Consider the following 14,519-nt stretch of genomic DNA (forward strand, 5'->3'; position numbering starts at 1 on the left):
CACTCGGGAGGCAGAGACAGGCGGATCTCTGTGAGTTCAAGGCCAGCCTGGTCTACAAGAGCTAGTTCCAGGACAGGCTCCAAAACCACAGAGAAACCCTGTCTCGAAAAACCAAAATAAATAAATAAATAAAATAAAATAAAGCTGGTTGGTGATGGCGCACAGGAGGCAGAGGCAAGCAGATCTCTGTGAGTTCGAGGCCAGCCTTGGTCTACAAGAGCGAGTTCCAGGACAGGCTCCAAAGCTACAGAGAAAGCCTGTCTCGAAAAACCAAATAAATAAATAAATAAATAAAAATCAAAGTTTCCCCTGCGTATCTCTAGCCCTTGCCTGTAGTCAGCCCAGGAGAGGCAACCCTTGAACAATAATGTCCACTTTGATTAGTGGAGAATGTATGAACAAGCATTGACCTTTAGCGCAGCCTCTCCAGGGAAATGTGGTTCACAGTGGTACATCCATTCCCATCTGAAGCCCAGAAAGGGGAAGACAGCTAAGGCTGCACAGCCTGGGAGGAGTGACCCTGCCTGGATCTGCCTTCCCTGGATGATCTGCCTGCCTCCCACCCCTTCAATCCTTTTCTCCCACCACTGCAGCTCCCTGAGGACAGATCCACGTGCCTCTGACTCCCCAGTGCCAGACACAAAGACATTAGCCACCACCAGCCCATCTTTAACCTGGGGACTCAGTAAACTGAGGCTAGCAGATCTCTGTGAGTTCAAGGCCATCTTGATCTACATAGTGAGGCCTTGTCTCAAACAAAAGAAAAAAGATAGTTCAGCAAAATGACCTTGACCTTCTAACCCTCCACAGTAGTGATATTTCATTTGTGTTTTAATAAATAAAGCTTGTCTGAGGGCCAGAGAGTAAAACAGCCACAACGATCAGCCATACAGACCAGGCAGTGGTGACACACACCTTTAATCCCGAGTCACGCTAGTTTGCAATAGAAACAGGACTGTATTAGTACACACCTTTAATCCCAGCACTAGAGAGGAATGTAAAGAGGGAAGAGACAGCTCTCAGGCTCAGTCTCCTTCTGAGGATTCGCTGGTGAAGGATCACCATTTTCAGACTGAGATAAAGAGAGCCAGTGGCCGGCTGCTTTAATTTTCTGGTTAAACCCCAATATCTGTCTCTGGGTTTTTATTAATTGTGCCTCAGCTGTTTTCTATAGTGTGGTGGTTATCACATTTGCCTCACGCATGAAAGGTCCCCGGTTTTAAATCAGGCAGAAGGAGTGTTGCTAATTCCTAGTCCGGTGGCGGCGCTGTTGCCTTTAATCCCAACACTCAGGAGGCAGAGTCAGGCTATCTGTGAGTCAGAGGCCAGCCTGGGCTACAAAGTGAGTTCTAAGACGGACAGGGGTGTTACACAAAGAAACCGTCTTTTTGTTGTTGTTGTTTTTCTTTTCTTTTTTTTTTTTTGTTTTGTTTTGTTTTGTTTTTTCGAGACAGGGTTTCTCTGTAGCTTTGGAGCCTGTCCTGGAACTAGCTCTTGTAGACCAGGCTGGCCTTGAACTCCCAGAGATCCGCCTGCCTCTGCCACCCGAGTGATGGGATTAAAGGCGTGTGCCACCACTGCCCAGCTGAGAAACCTTCTGAAAAGACGTTCCAGCCACATCCCAAGGGCTGGGATTAGACACAAACTACCACATCCAGCTTCCTAGAAATTACAAATTTATTTATTGCTAATTTACCCAGACTAGTCTTAAGTTTACTGTACAGCCCAGCTGGGCCTTGAACTTGCCACCATCCTGCCTCAGCCTTACAGGTCTGTGCCACTAGGCTTAGCTTTCCCTGACGCTCCTTTGGAAGGCCTGTTTTCTTGTCCAGTCTCCTTCAGACTGTAGGACAGGGTCGTATCCTATTGAAAACCTCTTCCCGCACGCCCTACACAGTAAATATGTGCCTATTTTTATGAGCATGGATGTTTTGCCTACATGTGTATCTGTGTGCCATGGAAAGCCTGGTGCCTGTGAAGGCCAGAACTGGAGTGACAGATGATTATGTGGATGCTGGGAATCAAACCCAGGCCCTCTGAAAGAACATGCAGGGCTCTTAAGAGTTTTTGTTTAAAAAAAAAAAAATTAGACCACAAACAAACGAGCGTAACTTGGCTATGATGCACGGATAGCAGAATACACACTGTTCCCAGCTTCTGAAGTGTCTGGCTCTGAAGATCAGAGCGCTGACCTGTGCTATGCTGTTGCCCCATTCCTCTGTGGACCAGTGGGCGTGGGACAGCCTCTTTGGATCCATAGATGGGCCATTCAAAATCAGACAGGTTCACCAAGTTAGTGAGAAGCACACAGTGTAGAAGCCTGCACAAGCCTCGATCAGAGGATGAAAATGCAGCGTTGTCTCCGTGGGGGTAGAGGTAGAGGGCAGACTCATGGAATGCCCCAAGTGCCCCGGGGTAGCAGACAGGCTTCTGTGTGTTTGGGTGAGCCCAGGGACTCAGGTCAGAATATTGCAGAAATGCTCCTTGTCATGCCCTCTTGGGGTTGTGGACCTAGGTGACTAGGCAGGCCGGTGCCTGTGCCCAGGAGAGCGCCCCACCCACACCTGCTCTGCCCCTACCCATATGTCCTCTGGACCTGACTGGGATCTGAGGGTTCCAGGGAACTATGTAGTCTCCAGGCAGCTAGAGGAGGTCTCCATTAAATAACAGCGAATCCTCAAAACCTGTAAGATTTCGATAATCCTCCCAGGCTGGAAAAAGAAGGGCCAAAGAGATCGATGTGCCTGATGTCACACAAATTCGAAAGCAGATGTCCTCATTCTGCCAGGCTGTTCTAGAAGCCAGAATTTAAGGATGTCCAACCTCACAGTGTTCAACCTAATAACGAATAGGAGCCAGGCATGGTGGCACAAGCCTTTAATCCCAGCATTCCAGAGATAGAAACGGGGTTATCTCTAGGAGTTCCAGGCCAGCCTGGTCTACATAGTGCATTCTAGGACAGCCAGGCCTCTGTAGAGACATTTTTGTCTCAAAACAAAAACAAAACTAATTGGGCATGGTGGCTCGCCTTTAACCCCAGCACTTGGGAGGCAGAGGTAGGTGGATCTCTGTGAGTTCAAAGCCAGCCTGATCTACAGAGAGTTACAGGACAGTCCGATACACAGAGAGTTTGAGACCAGCCTGGTCTACAGAGAGTTCCAAGACAGCCAGGGCTATATAGAAAAACTCTGCCAAAAAAAAAAAAAAAAAAAAAAAGCAAACAACAAAACTAGTAGGTTCAGCGTGCTTAGAAAAGGAAGTGTTTTATTCAAGAACATGAGCCTCCTGCCAGACTTAGTGCTGTTGTTCCAGCATGAGACCTAAGTCAGTCTCAACTGAACAGTGAGTTGAAGTCTGGCTTAGCCTACAAGAGACCCTGGTCTCTACACATACAGAGAGAGAGGGGGAGGGTAAGAAAGACAGAGAGGGAGAGAAAGACAAAAAGAACGTAGGGCTGGGTTCCAGCCCAGCCAGGGCTGCATAGTAAGACCCTGCCTCAGAAAAACAACAAAAAGAAAACACACGGTGAGCCTCCTTGTCTCTAGGGCTGGTATGTTTTTTCTTGTGCCAGAAGAGGGCACTTCCTTCTAAAAATGCAGCTGGTGATGGGGCTGGAGAGATGGCTCAGCAGTTAAGAGCACTGGGTGCTCCTCCAGAGGACCAGAGTTCAATTCCCAGCACCCACACGCACCTCACAACTGTCTATAACTCCAGCACGGAGTTTGTCTACATGTAGACAAAACACCAATGCGCATAAAATAAAATAAAGACAGATCAAAAAATGAGAGCAGGGCTAGGCATGAGGCTCGGCTGGAAGAGGGGTTGGTTATTTAACATACACAAAGCCCTGGCCTCCACCCCCATCACTACGTAGCCCAGTGTGGCAGACCACAGAGCCGCCCTAGCACTCAAGTGGGGGAGGCAGGGAGAGGGAGGTCATACTCAGCTACATAGTATGTTTAAGGCTAGCCTAAGCTTCATGAAATCCTGTCCAAAGTGTGCTGGGGGGGCGGGGGTGTGGCTTGGCTCCCAGCTGGACTTGGTAAGGACTGGGAATTCCAGGCCACCTCGACTACATAGTGAGAATCACCTGAATGAAAACATAAATGTAAAAAACCATCAGGTTTCAATTCTTGTCTTTGGCCACTTCCTAGCTCTGTGACTTGGGGCAAGTGACATATTTTGCCATGTGTGAATTGGAAGCAGCTAGTGGCACGGAGGGACTGCTGTGGGAAGGAAGAGCTGAGAATTTCAGAATGGACCACTTTGTCCAGGCTTGACTATGGGAGTTAGGAAGGGAGGCTTTCGGTCCTGGTTACTCACTACTGCTTTACTGTTGAAATTCCTGAATGGGACACACTTGGTCACACCTCCCACCTAAGCCCACTATCACCTGCCCCCAGGTCCCTGAGGGTCCCATCCATCTTTTTCCTCTTTGGGTCACCGGCATTGCAGAATTACATGAGCACATAGTGCCCTCAGGCACTTTCTTAATGTCCCCAGGTTTCTGCCTCTGTAAAACTGGAAACACTAACACCAACACCCAGCCGGTTCCTGGAAAGATTAGTGGTCCTCTTCTCCCAGGTGGGCCCTGGGAAGGACTGTCCCTTCCTTCCTGTTACCTTTGCCCCTCCTGCGAGGTCACCTGAAGAACAGGTTGTGACCTTGGAGTCCTGGCTTCTTGGCTCTACCACTGGAACCTTGGGCCAGTGACTCAACCTCTGCGTGAGGACCTGTTTGGAGACTCAGTCAAGGGTCACCAGAGACTTGAGCAAGCTCTGTCACCTCAGATGACTCTCCACCCCACGAGATCGCTGCCAAGTCAGGTGACCCAAGTCCCACAGTGAAACCGATACAGAGCGAGAACTTAAAAGAGAGGGTGACTGACATCAGGAGAGAGGCACAGTATGAGGTCATGGCTAAGGCAGCTTGGGACCCTAGCACTATCATCTCTCAATAGCATGGCCCTGAGCAAGCTCAGTTACTCCATCATGCCTTGATTTCCTCATAGGCCTGACTGGCACCATCTTGGATTGGATCGTGGCTCAACAGGTTCAGATCTTTACAGCGCTTACCTACTGATCCGTGAGTACCCGTGGGGCTGATATAGTACCCCGTGCCTTTAAATCCCAACCCTCAGGAAGTGGAGGCAGGAGATCAGGAGTTGAAGGTCACTCTGGACTCTATAGCAAAGCTCCAGACCAGCCTGGGCTCCAAGGAAGTGTCAAAGGGTAGGGGCACTGCCTGCAGAGAACACATGCTGAACCCTGTGTGAGCCGGTCTTGGGCAGACTGTGGGGCTGAAACTGCTTCTGCAAGAGGAAGGATTGCAAGGTGTGGTGATGCGGGCCTTTAATCCAGCAAAGGAGTGGAGGCAGGAGGATTGGGAGTTCAGGGCCGGGCCTAGTATAAGTAGGTGAGGTCAGCACAAGTTATAAGAGATCCTGACTCAAAATAAAAAAGCCAAAAACCGGGTGGGGTGGCACATGAGGCTTTAATCCCAGCACTTGGGAGGCAGAGGCAGAGGCAGGCGGATCTCTGTGAGTTCGAGACCAGCCTGGTCTGCAAGAGCTAGTTCCAGGACGGGAACCAAAGCTACAGAGAAACACTGTCTCAAATCCAGCCAACCAAAACAAACAAACAAACAAACAAACAAACAAAAACAAACAAACAAAAAGCCAAACAAGGACTGGCAAGGTAAGCTACAGTGGTACCTGCTAGTTGTTCTCTGACCTCAGCAAGCATCAGGGATAAAGGTGAGTGGGTGCTGGCGGTTTAGGGAGCAGGGGCAATGGAGAAGTCATCATCGGGGTTTGAAGGTAGGGGGTGGTAAATCAGGTCGGCAACTTTTCTGCCTAGCTGCTGTTATACCAGTGGACGCACGGAGCGCTGGTATTCAGGTATCCAGCCTGTCCTGCACAGAGTTCACCGAAATTTGTTTACTGGCTTTGCTGCAGGAGCAGGGGGAATTAGGAAGGGCTGGCTAGACCCAGGTCTGGGTGCACCTGCTTCTCACCCACAGAGCTTGTTTTATGGCTTAAGTGAGGTGTTCTTGTGTTTGAATTCTTGGACTAATCGTTTCTCGTGGGTCAATTGCTGGGGTTCACATAGCACGGGCTCGAGAAATCCAGGTTTCACCTCTTCTCTCTGGATCGTCGTCTCCTGAGGGTAGGGAAGGATGGGAAAGCTCCCCAGAGGGCGATAGCGGGATGGGGACGGGAAAGCACTCTCAGGACTTAGGAGTAAGCGGGTTTTTTTTTTTTTTTATCTGCACCGCTATGCAGTGTTGGCTCTCCAACTCCGTGTTTACGCGCGGGGCTGGGTGGTAGAACCCCTCCGCCGGCAAGCACGAGTACCCGATAATCTGGGGACAGGGTACCGAGGACTCGGCGGGATGCCGTGGGTCCTCCCGGAAAAGCAGAGGACACCGAGCTCGGTGCACGTGGACGGCGTGCTGCTCTGCGGTTCCAGCCTCTAAGCTTGTCCCGCGGAGCTCCGCAACCGGGAGGACCGGCGGCCGGTGGAGGGAGGGACTGCGTGCAGATTCCCCACGCCGAGCCCGGCAGGAGGCGGGCAGTGTGACAGCGACTCACGCAAGTGCCACGCGCACGCAGAGAGTGCCCCGCACCCACGCTCCTCAGACGGGACGCACCACGCTCCACCCGTCCAGCCCGCCCAGTCCCACCGCCGCTCGCGCGGCCACGGGGGACAGCCGGGAGGCGTGGCATGCGGGGAGCCCGCCCTTTTGATGTGCGCCGGCGCCGCGGTGATTGGCTGGGTGCTTGTGACGTGCGGGGACTGCGGTGGGCCCGGGTGCTGCGGCTGCCGCAGCGCCCGGCGCGGCTCGAGCTCCGGCTCCCCGGCATTTAAAGGGGACGCGGCGGCGGCCCCGGGGATGGGGGGCAGGTGGAAGGGACGGAACAGAAGCAGATCATCCACGGTCCCTCGGGACAGGAGGGACGCGTGAGCCGGAGCTCAGAAATCCGGGGGTGGATAAGACCGCGTCCCCCCAATTCCCGTAAGCACCCCTTGCTCCATCTTGCCCCCAAATCCCTTAACTAGCCCCCTTCCTACTACTTTCACTCCGAACTCAACCGGGACGGACAGCGCAGCCGCCGCTGTCCCGCTTGAGTCCTGGGCTTCGGGAGGACCGCGATCTCAATGTTGGGGTGGGGGCCGTGTAGAGTTTGAGGGTGTTTCATGCGCTTGGTGGTGGGGCAATCCCTGGGACAGAGAACTGAGCCCCCTTCTCTCCCAGGTTCATGGTGCCCAGTGTCCCTTCATCTCCGGGGACTATCATCGCTCCCCGCCACCCACAAGTCCTCCTTCTCCCCGAGCTGCGCACCCCCCGCCCGCATTAGAGCGAAGTGCCCGCCAGCTGGGGGTGTGCCAGAGTGCCTGCTTTCCAGTCACCTCTAAAAATATCTCTCTTGCTACCCCACCGGCAGCTGCCATCTCCCTGCCCCTACCCAGTGAAGATCAAACTCTACTTGTCTACCCAGGCAGGGGACCCCAGAGGCGATACCTAGTCCCAGATTCCTCACTGGCACCAGGGCATAGATCATTACTCCCTAGCTAGTTAGGACAGGGACCATTACAGAGTCTCTGGAGCAAACGGAGAGGTTCAGATAGTTTCTCCACGAGGCAGTAGAGACCCCTGAGTTCTGTTTTTGATGCTGTGTGATGCTCATGATGTTAGCTGAACTTCTCTGGGCCTCTTTATCCCCCTATAAAGGGTTAATGAACAAGAAAGAGGTTTGTGAAGTTGGGAGTGTTGAGGGCAAAAATCCCAGCTTAATTGTCGGATCTGATTCCTAGTGATAGACATATTTATTCTTCAAGCAGAGGGGAGTTGTTAATGTGATATTTCTGAAGTCCTCACCCCCATTCTCAGCCTGCATGTTTCTTGTGGAAAACTCCCCAAACTTTTTATGGGCTCTATCCTCTCCCCAATTAGGAGAATTTTAAGCTTAGACATTAAGCCAACACACACCTGTCCCACCTTCCCACAGATTTAACGTAAGAGTATTTGTGTCAGCCGAGGGAGGGTGCGGGCTGGGAGCCTGTGATCAGTGGAATCAGGGCCACAAACGTTGATCTTAGATGGGACTAGAAAAGAACTACCTTCTGCCCCAGAAAATCTGCCTCCTCTCCCTGCCCTAGCATGCTGAAGAAACTTGGATTCTGTCCCCTTTCTCCACAAGGGACCCTGCTGGCCACACTGGCTTTGCGGGGTTTTTTTTGTTTGTTTGTTTGTTTTTAGGTTTTGTTTTTTTTTTTTTTTGAAACAGTGTTTCTCCTTGGAGTCCTGGAATTCGCTGTGTAGACCAGGCTGGCCTTGAGCTCAGAGATCCTCCTGTCTCTGCCTCCTGAGTGCTGGGATTAAAGGTGAACAGCACCACTGTCCAGCACCTATCAGGATTTTTTTTTTTTTGAGACAGGGTCCAAACAGTGTTTCTCCTTGGAGTCCTGGAATTCGCTGTGTAGACCAGGCTGGCCTTGAGCTCAGAGATCCTCCTGTCTCTGCCTCCTGAGTGCTGGGATTAAAGGTGAACAGCACCACTGTCCAGCACCTATCAGGATTTTTTTTTTTTTGAGACAGGGTTTCTCTGTAGCTTTGGAGTCTGTCCTACAACTCGCTCTGTAGACCAGGCTAGCCTTGAACTCACAGAGATCTGCTTGCCTCTGCTTCCTGAGTGCTGGGATTAAAGGTGTGTGCCACCACCGCCCTGCTCACCACACAGGATTTTATCATCATACAAACCTGTCAGAAGTGAGTGACTTTTGTGTGTGGTTGTTTTGTCTTTAACTCAGATTCTCCTGCATCACCAGGCCAGGCAACTGCCCGTGGTCTTTTCAAACATCATGAAGCCAAATAATAACTAGATATATGTACTTCCCTTGCCATAGGGCAGGGATGGGCTGTCACTGTGAGGCTGCCTTAGTTTCTGGGGAGAAACCCAGAATGCCTGTCTGTCTGTGCTGCAGATAGAAAAAGAAACAAGATTACCAGGAGAGGCAGTGCTGGATTCTAATCCCAGCTCTTGGGAAGTAGAGGCAGGCGGATCTGAGTTTGAGGCCAGTCTGGTCTACATAGAGAGTTGCAGACCTGCCAGCCAAGGGTTAGGTAGTGAGACCCTGTCTCAAAAACAAAATTGAAGATTTTCATAAATGCTCACTAGTATTAGGTAAAAACATAACTGTGTCTACTACTATGAGACATGAGAGGTTTGGAGCATAAGATTACTATAGTGTTTTAAGAGGAAGACAGGCAAGTAATTGACCATCCCCCCCCTCGCCCAAGAGATGAAAATTTATCTTAGCAGGGCAGGGTGTTTATTACGTGCCTACAGTTCCTGTACTCAGGAGCCTGAGTTCAAGTCCATATTGGACGACCCTGTCTCAAAATTAAAAAACAAAAACAAAACACTGGATTAAGGGCATGCTGTAAAGATCAACGGTCGATCCTGGTTATGGAAAGGAGGGAGGGAAAGGAGAAGTGGAATGAGAGAGAAGAAAGCTGGTCTGTGTGGCTGCTGGCACGCGGTTTGTATCTTTGTATCTGCCCCTTGCTCCTCTTCATGCCTGATGCTGTCCCTCTCTTTGAGACTGCTTTTTACAATGGGTGTGGCACCCCTGACCTTTCTCCTCTGCTTCTTGTCCTGGGACAAAGGTTGTATCAGCCAGGGTTCTGTGACAGGCACCGCGACAGTTCCCCTAACATCCTTTGCATGCCATTCCCTTATCCCATCCCCTTCTTCCCCTATCTCAGCAGGATTTGAATTTGAATTCCCCCAGACACTGCCACTTTTGCTAGTGATCTTTAGCCCCCTTCCAATTACCAGCTATGGGTGTGGGGGCGGCAGGCACTGAAAGTTACTTCCCATCTCTGCTGAAAATCTTTGCTGTGAGAAAGCGAGGGTAGCCAGTGACTCATCTCTATAAAGACGGTCCCAGTGCCTGTGTCTCCCTGGTCCTTCCCTAGTTTATTCGGGAGGCAGTTGCCTCTCTGCTGCTCTTGGATGGTCAGGGAGCGTCACCTTAACAGTCGGGGTTAACCGTGCTACCCGTTGTAGCCACTAGAGGGCAGCAACCAGCCAGATCTTTGCTATCATTTCTCTGGTATTCTTTCCAATTCCAAGCTATATCTAAGTTTAAGGGGCTGTCCTCTCTCTAGTCTCTCAGTCTGGGGGTGAAGAGGTAGGGGAGTAGGGAGGCACTGGAAGCCGTAGATGGTTTCTTGTGTAGCTGCACTTGATGAAGGCCGCAATCAAAAGATCAGGCCCAGCCACCTAAACTCTTCTAGAGAGTTCAGCCTGTCCGGTTGCTGAGACCCCTGTGCAAGGGAGTGCCAGAAGTAAGTCTCATATCTCATGTAGAGCCCAAGGCCCTCAGCCTCTAGAAAGTGGTGAAAGCATTTGTGAGCCAAGGGCCACATTGCTTAAACAATACAGCCTCTAGGAAGTGAGTTAATCCCTGTTCTCTGCCTTCGTGGGTCCCGTGAACCGTGAGTGTGATTGGGAATAAAGGTGATTGGTAAACTATGGCATGCCCTGCTCCTGTGTGGGCAAAGGTCATACTGAAGAAAGAAGGCCTGGACCAGCCTCTGAGTCTGATTTTGAAAAGTCTCAGCCACTTTTTGAGCAAGTCCCTTACCCTGTCTGGATCTGCAGGAATGCTCTTTGCCACCTCTCTGATAAGTGAGTCTGGGAACTGGCCAGGGGTGTTAAAAGCAAGGAGCATGGCCTGGGTGTGCTTTTAAGATCTTGCTCTTGCTGAGAACGTGGGAATGGCTCGTGTGCTTGATGGAACAGAGTCAGGGTCTCTCTACATATCCCTGGCTGTCCTGGAACCACGATGTAGATCAGGCTGGCCTCACACTCAAGAGATGCGCCTGCTTCTGCCTCCCCTCCCAAATGCTGCGACAACCCGCTCCAATGGGCAGCTGCGGACTTTGGTGGGATTTTCTCGGTTTTCTGTTTGTTTTCCCAGGAGTTGTGGATGACGGCTTGAGATCAACTAAGGTTCTAGACGTGGAGCCCAGGGTAATTTACGGACAATGAGCGGGTGTTTTCCAGCTGTTGGCCTGCGATGCCTGTCTAGGGTAAGTGGGGTCCTTCAGGATGAGGCCTCCAGCCCCAACTTTTCCACCCTGAGATAGGAGCCCCTTCCAGTCCCTTTTAGATTTGCTCTCTCTCCACTGGTGAATCCCTGGACATTTCCCTGGTGTGGGTCCTGGTGCCACTGTGACACCCCCACAGGTTGATGGTAAACTCCAGGCAACTACTGAGGGGGGGGGCGGGATAAAGTGGAAGGAATAGTTCCCTCAGGGAGTCAGGGAGCGTGTTCCAGTCCCAGCTCTGAAATGACATAAACCGTGGTTGTCTTACAAAGCCATGGGAAGGAATAGTGGGGGAGGGCTTGGGATGTAGCTGTTCCCTCCGCACTGGGAGGATCATGAGTTCAAGTTCATCCTCAGCTACACAGCCAGTTTGAGGTCAGCCTGAGCTACGTGAGACCCTCTCTTTAAAAAGAAAGAAATGGGTGCTAGCGTGTGACAGCAAACCAGGTTCCATGCAGGCAAGTTGGGACAGGAAGCCCAGGCAGAGAGGCAGGCAGGATGGTCGATACCAGTCACTCTACTGGCAAAGGGGTCAGGAATGTGTAGATGGGGGCTCCTGCTGTGTCCGTGTGGTGTGCTTGCCTTTCTTTGTGCCCCAATACTCCCGTTGTGCCCCCATCCTCTCTTAGGCTATTCCCCCTTTGCCCAAAGACTCACTTCCTAGAGTTCTTACTCCAGCAGTCTACCCTCCCCTGCCTAACTTCTTCCCAAACAATCCCCTCCAGCTAGCTGCCAGTCCCTCCCTCCCTCTGCCTTTTTAGCCACAGCTGCTCTCTTTCCTTTCCCCTGCCTGTCTCCCAGGTATGCCGTGGCCTGGCGAGGGGAGCTCCCACCTCCCTAAGCCACCTTGCTTCTCCTGCTGCCTGCTTGCTTCGGACTCTGGCAGAAACCCCACCCGCTGACACGTTCTTCCCAGGGAATTGGCAAGTGATTAGTGATGAGCCCTAAACTCCTTGGAGGAGCTATGTCTCATCCCTAGCCCCCTGCCCAGTGCCATCTGGGTGGAAGCTCCCAAAGAGCCTCCCTGGGTCTTGTGTGGTCTACATACTTACCTCGTAATTTCAAGGGTTAAAATCTAGTTCTCTGGCCAGGACCTAGGAAGGTCCAGAACCTGGCCTCCCAAGCACTTATAGCTGACATCCAGGCCCCAGGAAAGACCTGACACTCATTGCCCACCTGCCTTAGTGATGCCAATGGCTTTTCCTGGAGCCTAACTGCTCCATTAGACCTCGATGCCACAAAGGGAAGGAAGGCTGCTCCCCCAGGCACATGAATGATTCTCTCTGCTTCTACTCTGCTGAGTTAGAGCAGCGGATTGCCTGCACCCACCACACAGGCCACCAGAAATCTCCAACCTAGTTAAGGAATGACTCCTCCCTCCTCCTAAACTGACTTGCTAAACCCCAGGGACCCCATGAGAGCAGCAGAAATGGAAACCAAGCAAGTCTTTGGCTTAACGACTAGTATGCCCCCCCCTTGCGTCAGCCCCCGCACGATTAAGTGAGAGACAGGCAAGGGACGGCGGGGTATGGGCCACACATTGGTTCCGTCTCCAACTTAACCAGCCTTGGGTCCTCCTCAGGTCTTGGATGTGCCAGCGACCCTGGCTGTGGCCCGCTAACCAGGCTCTTCCCGGCCGCCTCTCGTTTGCCCCCTCCTCCTGCTCCTCTTCCCCCTGCTCCCAGGACGGTAGGATGGCTGCGCCCGGCGCGCCTCGCTTCCTCCTGACCTTCGACTTCGATGAGACCATCGTGGACGAAAACAGCGACGACTCGATCGTGCGCGCTGCGCCAGGTCAGCAGCTACCTGAGAGCCTGCGTGCCACCTACCGCGAAGGTTACTACAATGAGTACATGCAGCGCGTCTTCAAGTACCTGGGTGAGCAGGGTGTGCGGCCCCGGGACCTGCGCGCTGTCTACGAGACCATCCCCCTGTCGCCGGGCATGGGTGATTTGCTGCAGTTCGTAGCCAAACAGGGCTCCTGCTTCGAGGTTATTCTCATTTCGGATGCCAACACCTTTGGCGTGGAGAGTGCCCTGCGTGCCGCTGGCCACCACAGTTTATTCCGCCGCATCCTCAGCAACCCGTCCGGGCCGGACGCGCGGGGACTGCTGACGCTGCGGCCCTTCCACACGCACAGCTGCTCCCGCTGCCCTGCCAACATGTGCAAGCACAAGGTGCTCAGTGAATACCTGCGTGAGAGGGCCCGCGATGGCGTGCACTTCGAGCGCCTCTTCTACGTGGGTGACGGTGCAAATGACTTCTGCCCCATGGGGCTGCTGGCGGGCGGGGACGTGGCCTTCCCGCGCCGCGGCTACCCCATGCACCGCCTCATCCAAGAGGCACAGAAGGCCGAGCCCAGCTCCTTCCGAGCTCACGTGGTGCCCTGGGAAACAGCGGCCGACGTGCGCCAACATCTACAACAGGTGCTGAAGATGTGCTGAAGACCATCGCCTGCAAGAGGTCCCCGGGGAGAACCGGCAGAGCGGGGACAGGACTGGGAATTGGTTAAGACCACCTGGTTTTACTTCTTCCCCCTCTTCACTACGCTCCTCTGGGCAGTTTTGGAATTTTGTTCTCTTGTGGGCTGGGAGTGGAGGTTAAGAGCCGTCCCTATCTATGCAGTTATCATAGCTCAGCTGCCTCCCCTCCAGGGAGTGGTGAGCACCCCTTGGAAGGCAGGCAGTGTCCCTCGAACTGAGAGGAAGGGGCTCCTGGCGGTTGGGAGAAAGAGCATCTCCCACTACTTTAGCTGCTGCTTCGGCTGCGTAACCTTCCCTAATCGGTCTTCTCTCAGAAGGACTCAGGATCCCCCAATTCGCATGCCAGCACCGGGTTCCTCGCGCAGACCCGTGATGCTCTAGGAAGACAGCTCCTAGGCATCCTTGTTCTCGCTTCAGCCACCGCAACCCTACACTACCGCTGCGCTGGCTGCGCCTGGCTTCCTTCCCCCCTCCCCCCGCCCATGCCGGTTACCCCCAAAGGAAGAAAAAGCCAGAGGAAGCAACCGCCTCCTGCTGGTGGAACGAGGTAGAACCAACCAATGACCTCGGAGAGTGTGACAGATCCTCTCACTCCGTCCTCAACTACAAGCAAGAGACTAGGGACTTCACCAAAGTCGTCCTCCGCACCCCTCTCCGCTCTTATGGAACAGAAAGCCATGTTTTTAAGCAGAGTCAGGGAAACACAAGCCCCTCCCCTTCTGGTGTTTCAGACCTATAAAGGAGGTGAAGGGGGTCCAAGTGACTCATCTCTTACGAACGAGGGAGGGGCGAGAGTGATGCCCTTTGCTCTCAGCTGCATTTAAGTGGGGGAGGCTTGAGGAGCCCAGACTGAACGCAGGCAAGAGGGGAAAGAAGCCGCGAACGGCTGCCTGGGACGTCGGGGTCTAGTGGGAA

At 52.7% G+C, this 14,519-nt stretch overlaps 2 protein-coding genes across 4 annotated transcripts in view; one reads left to right on the plus strand and one right to left on the minus strand.

Moving 5' to 3' along the window:
* Igf2bp1 (insulin like growth factor 2 mRNA binding protein 1) overlaps window positions 1-14,519 on the minus strand; it is a 282,681-nt gene that overhangs the window by 76,329 nt on the left and 191,833 nt on the right. The gene's annotated exons all lie outside the window — the stretch shown is intronic.
* On the plus strand, window positions 4,893-14,334 carry Phospho1 (phosphoethanolamine/phosphocholine phosphatase 1). Of its 3 annotated transcripts, none has more exons than XM_050157102.1 (3): window positions 4,893-5,085; window positions 10,992-11,103; window positions 12,807-14,334. In XM_050157102.1, exons 2-3 carry the CDS (start codon window positions 11,059-11,061, stop codon window positions 13,563-13,565), a joined length of 804 nt encoding a protein of 267 aa, XP_050013059.1. In that variant the 5' UTR covers window positions 4,893-5,085; window positions 10,992-11,058; the 3' UTR covers window positions 13,566-14,334. The 3 variants fall into 3 exon arrangements, with proteins under 3 accessions (XP_050013059.1, XP_050013060.1, XP_050013058.1); XM_050157103.1 differs by lacking the exon at window positions 4,893-5,085 and adding an exon at window positions 6,827-7,017; XM_050157101.1 differs by lacking the exon at window positions 4,893-5,085 and having other exon boundaries at window positions 12,704-14,334.

The sequence above is a fragment of the Alexandromys fortis genome, unplaced genomic scaffold (assembly GCF_014885135.2).
Source record: "Alexandromys fortis isolate MF-2015 unplaced genomic scaffold, M_Fortis_MF-2015_v1.1 scaffold_31, whole genome shotgun sequence".
Taxonomy (NCBI): Eukaryota; Metazoa; Chordata; class Mammalia; order Rodentia; family Cricetidae; genus Alexandromys; species Alexandromys fortis.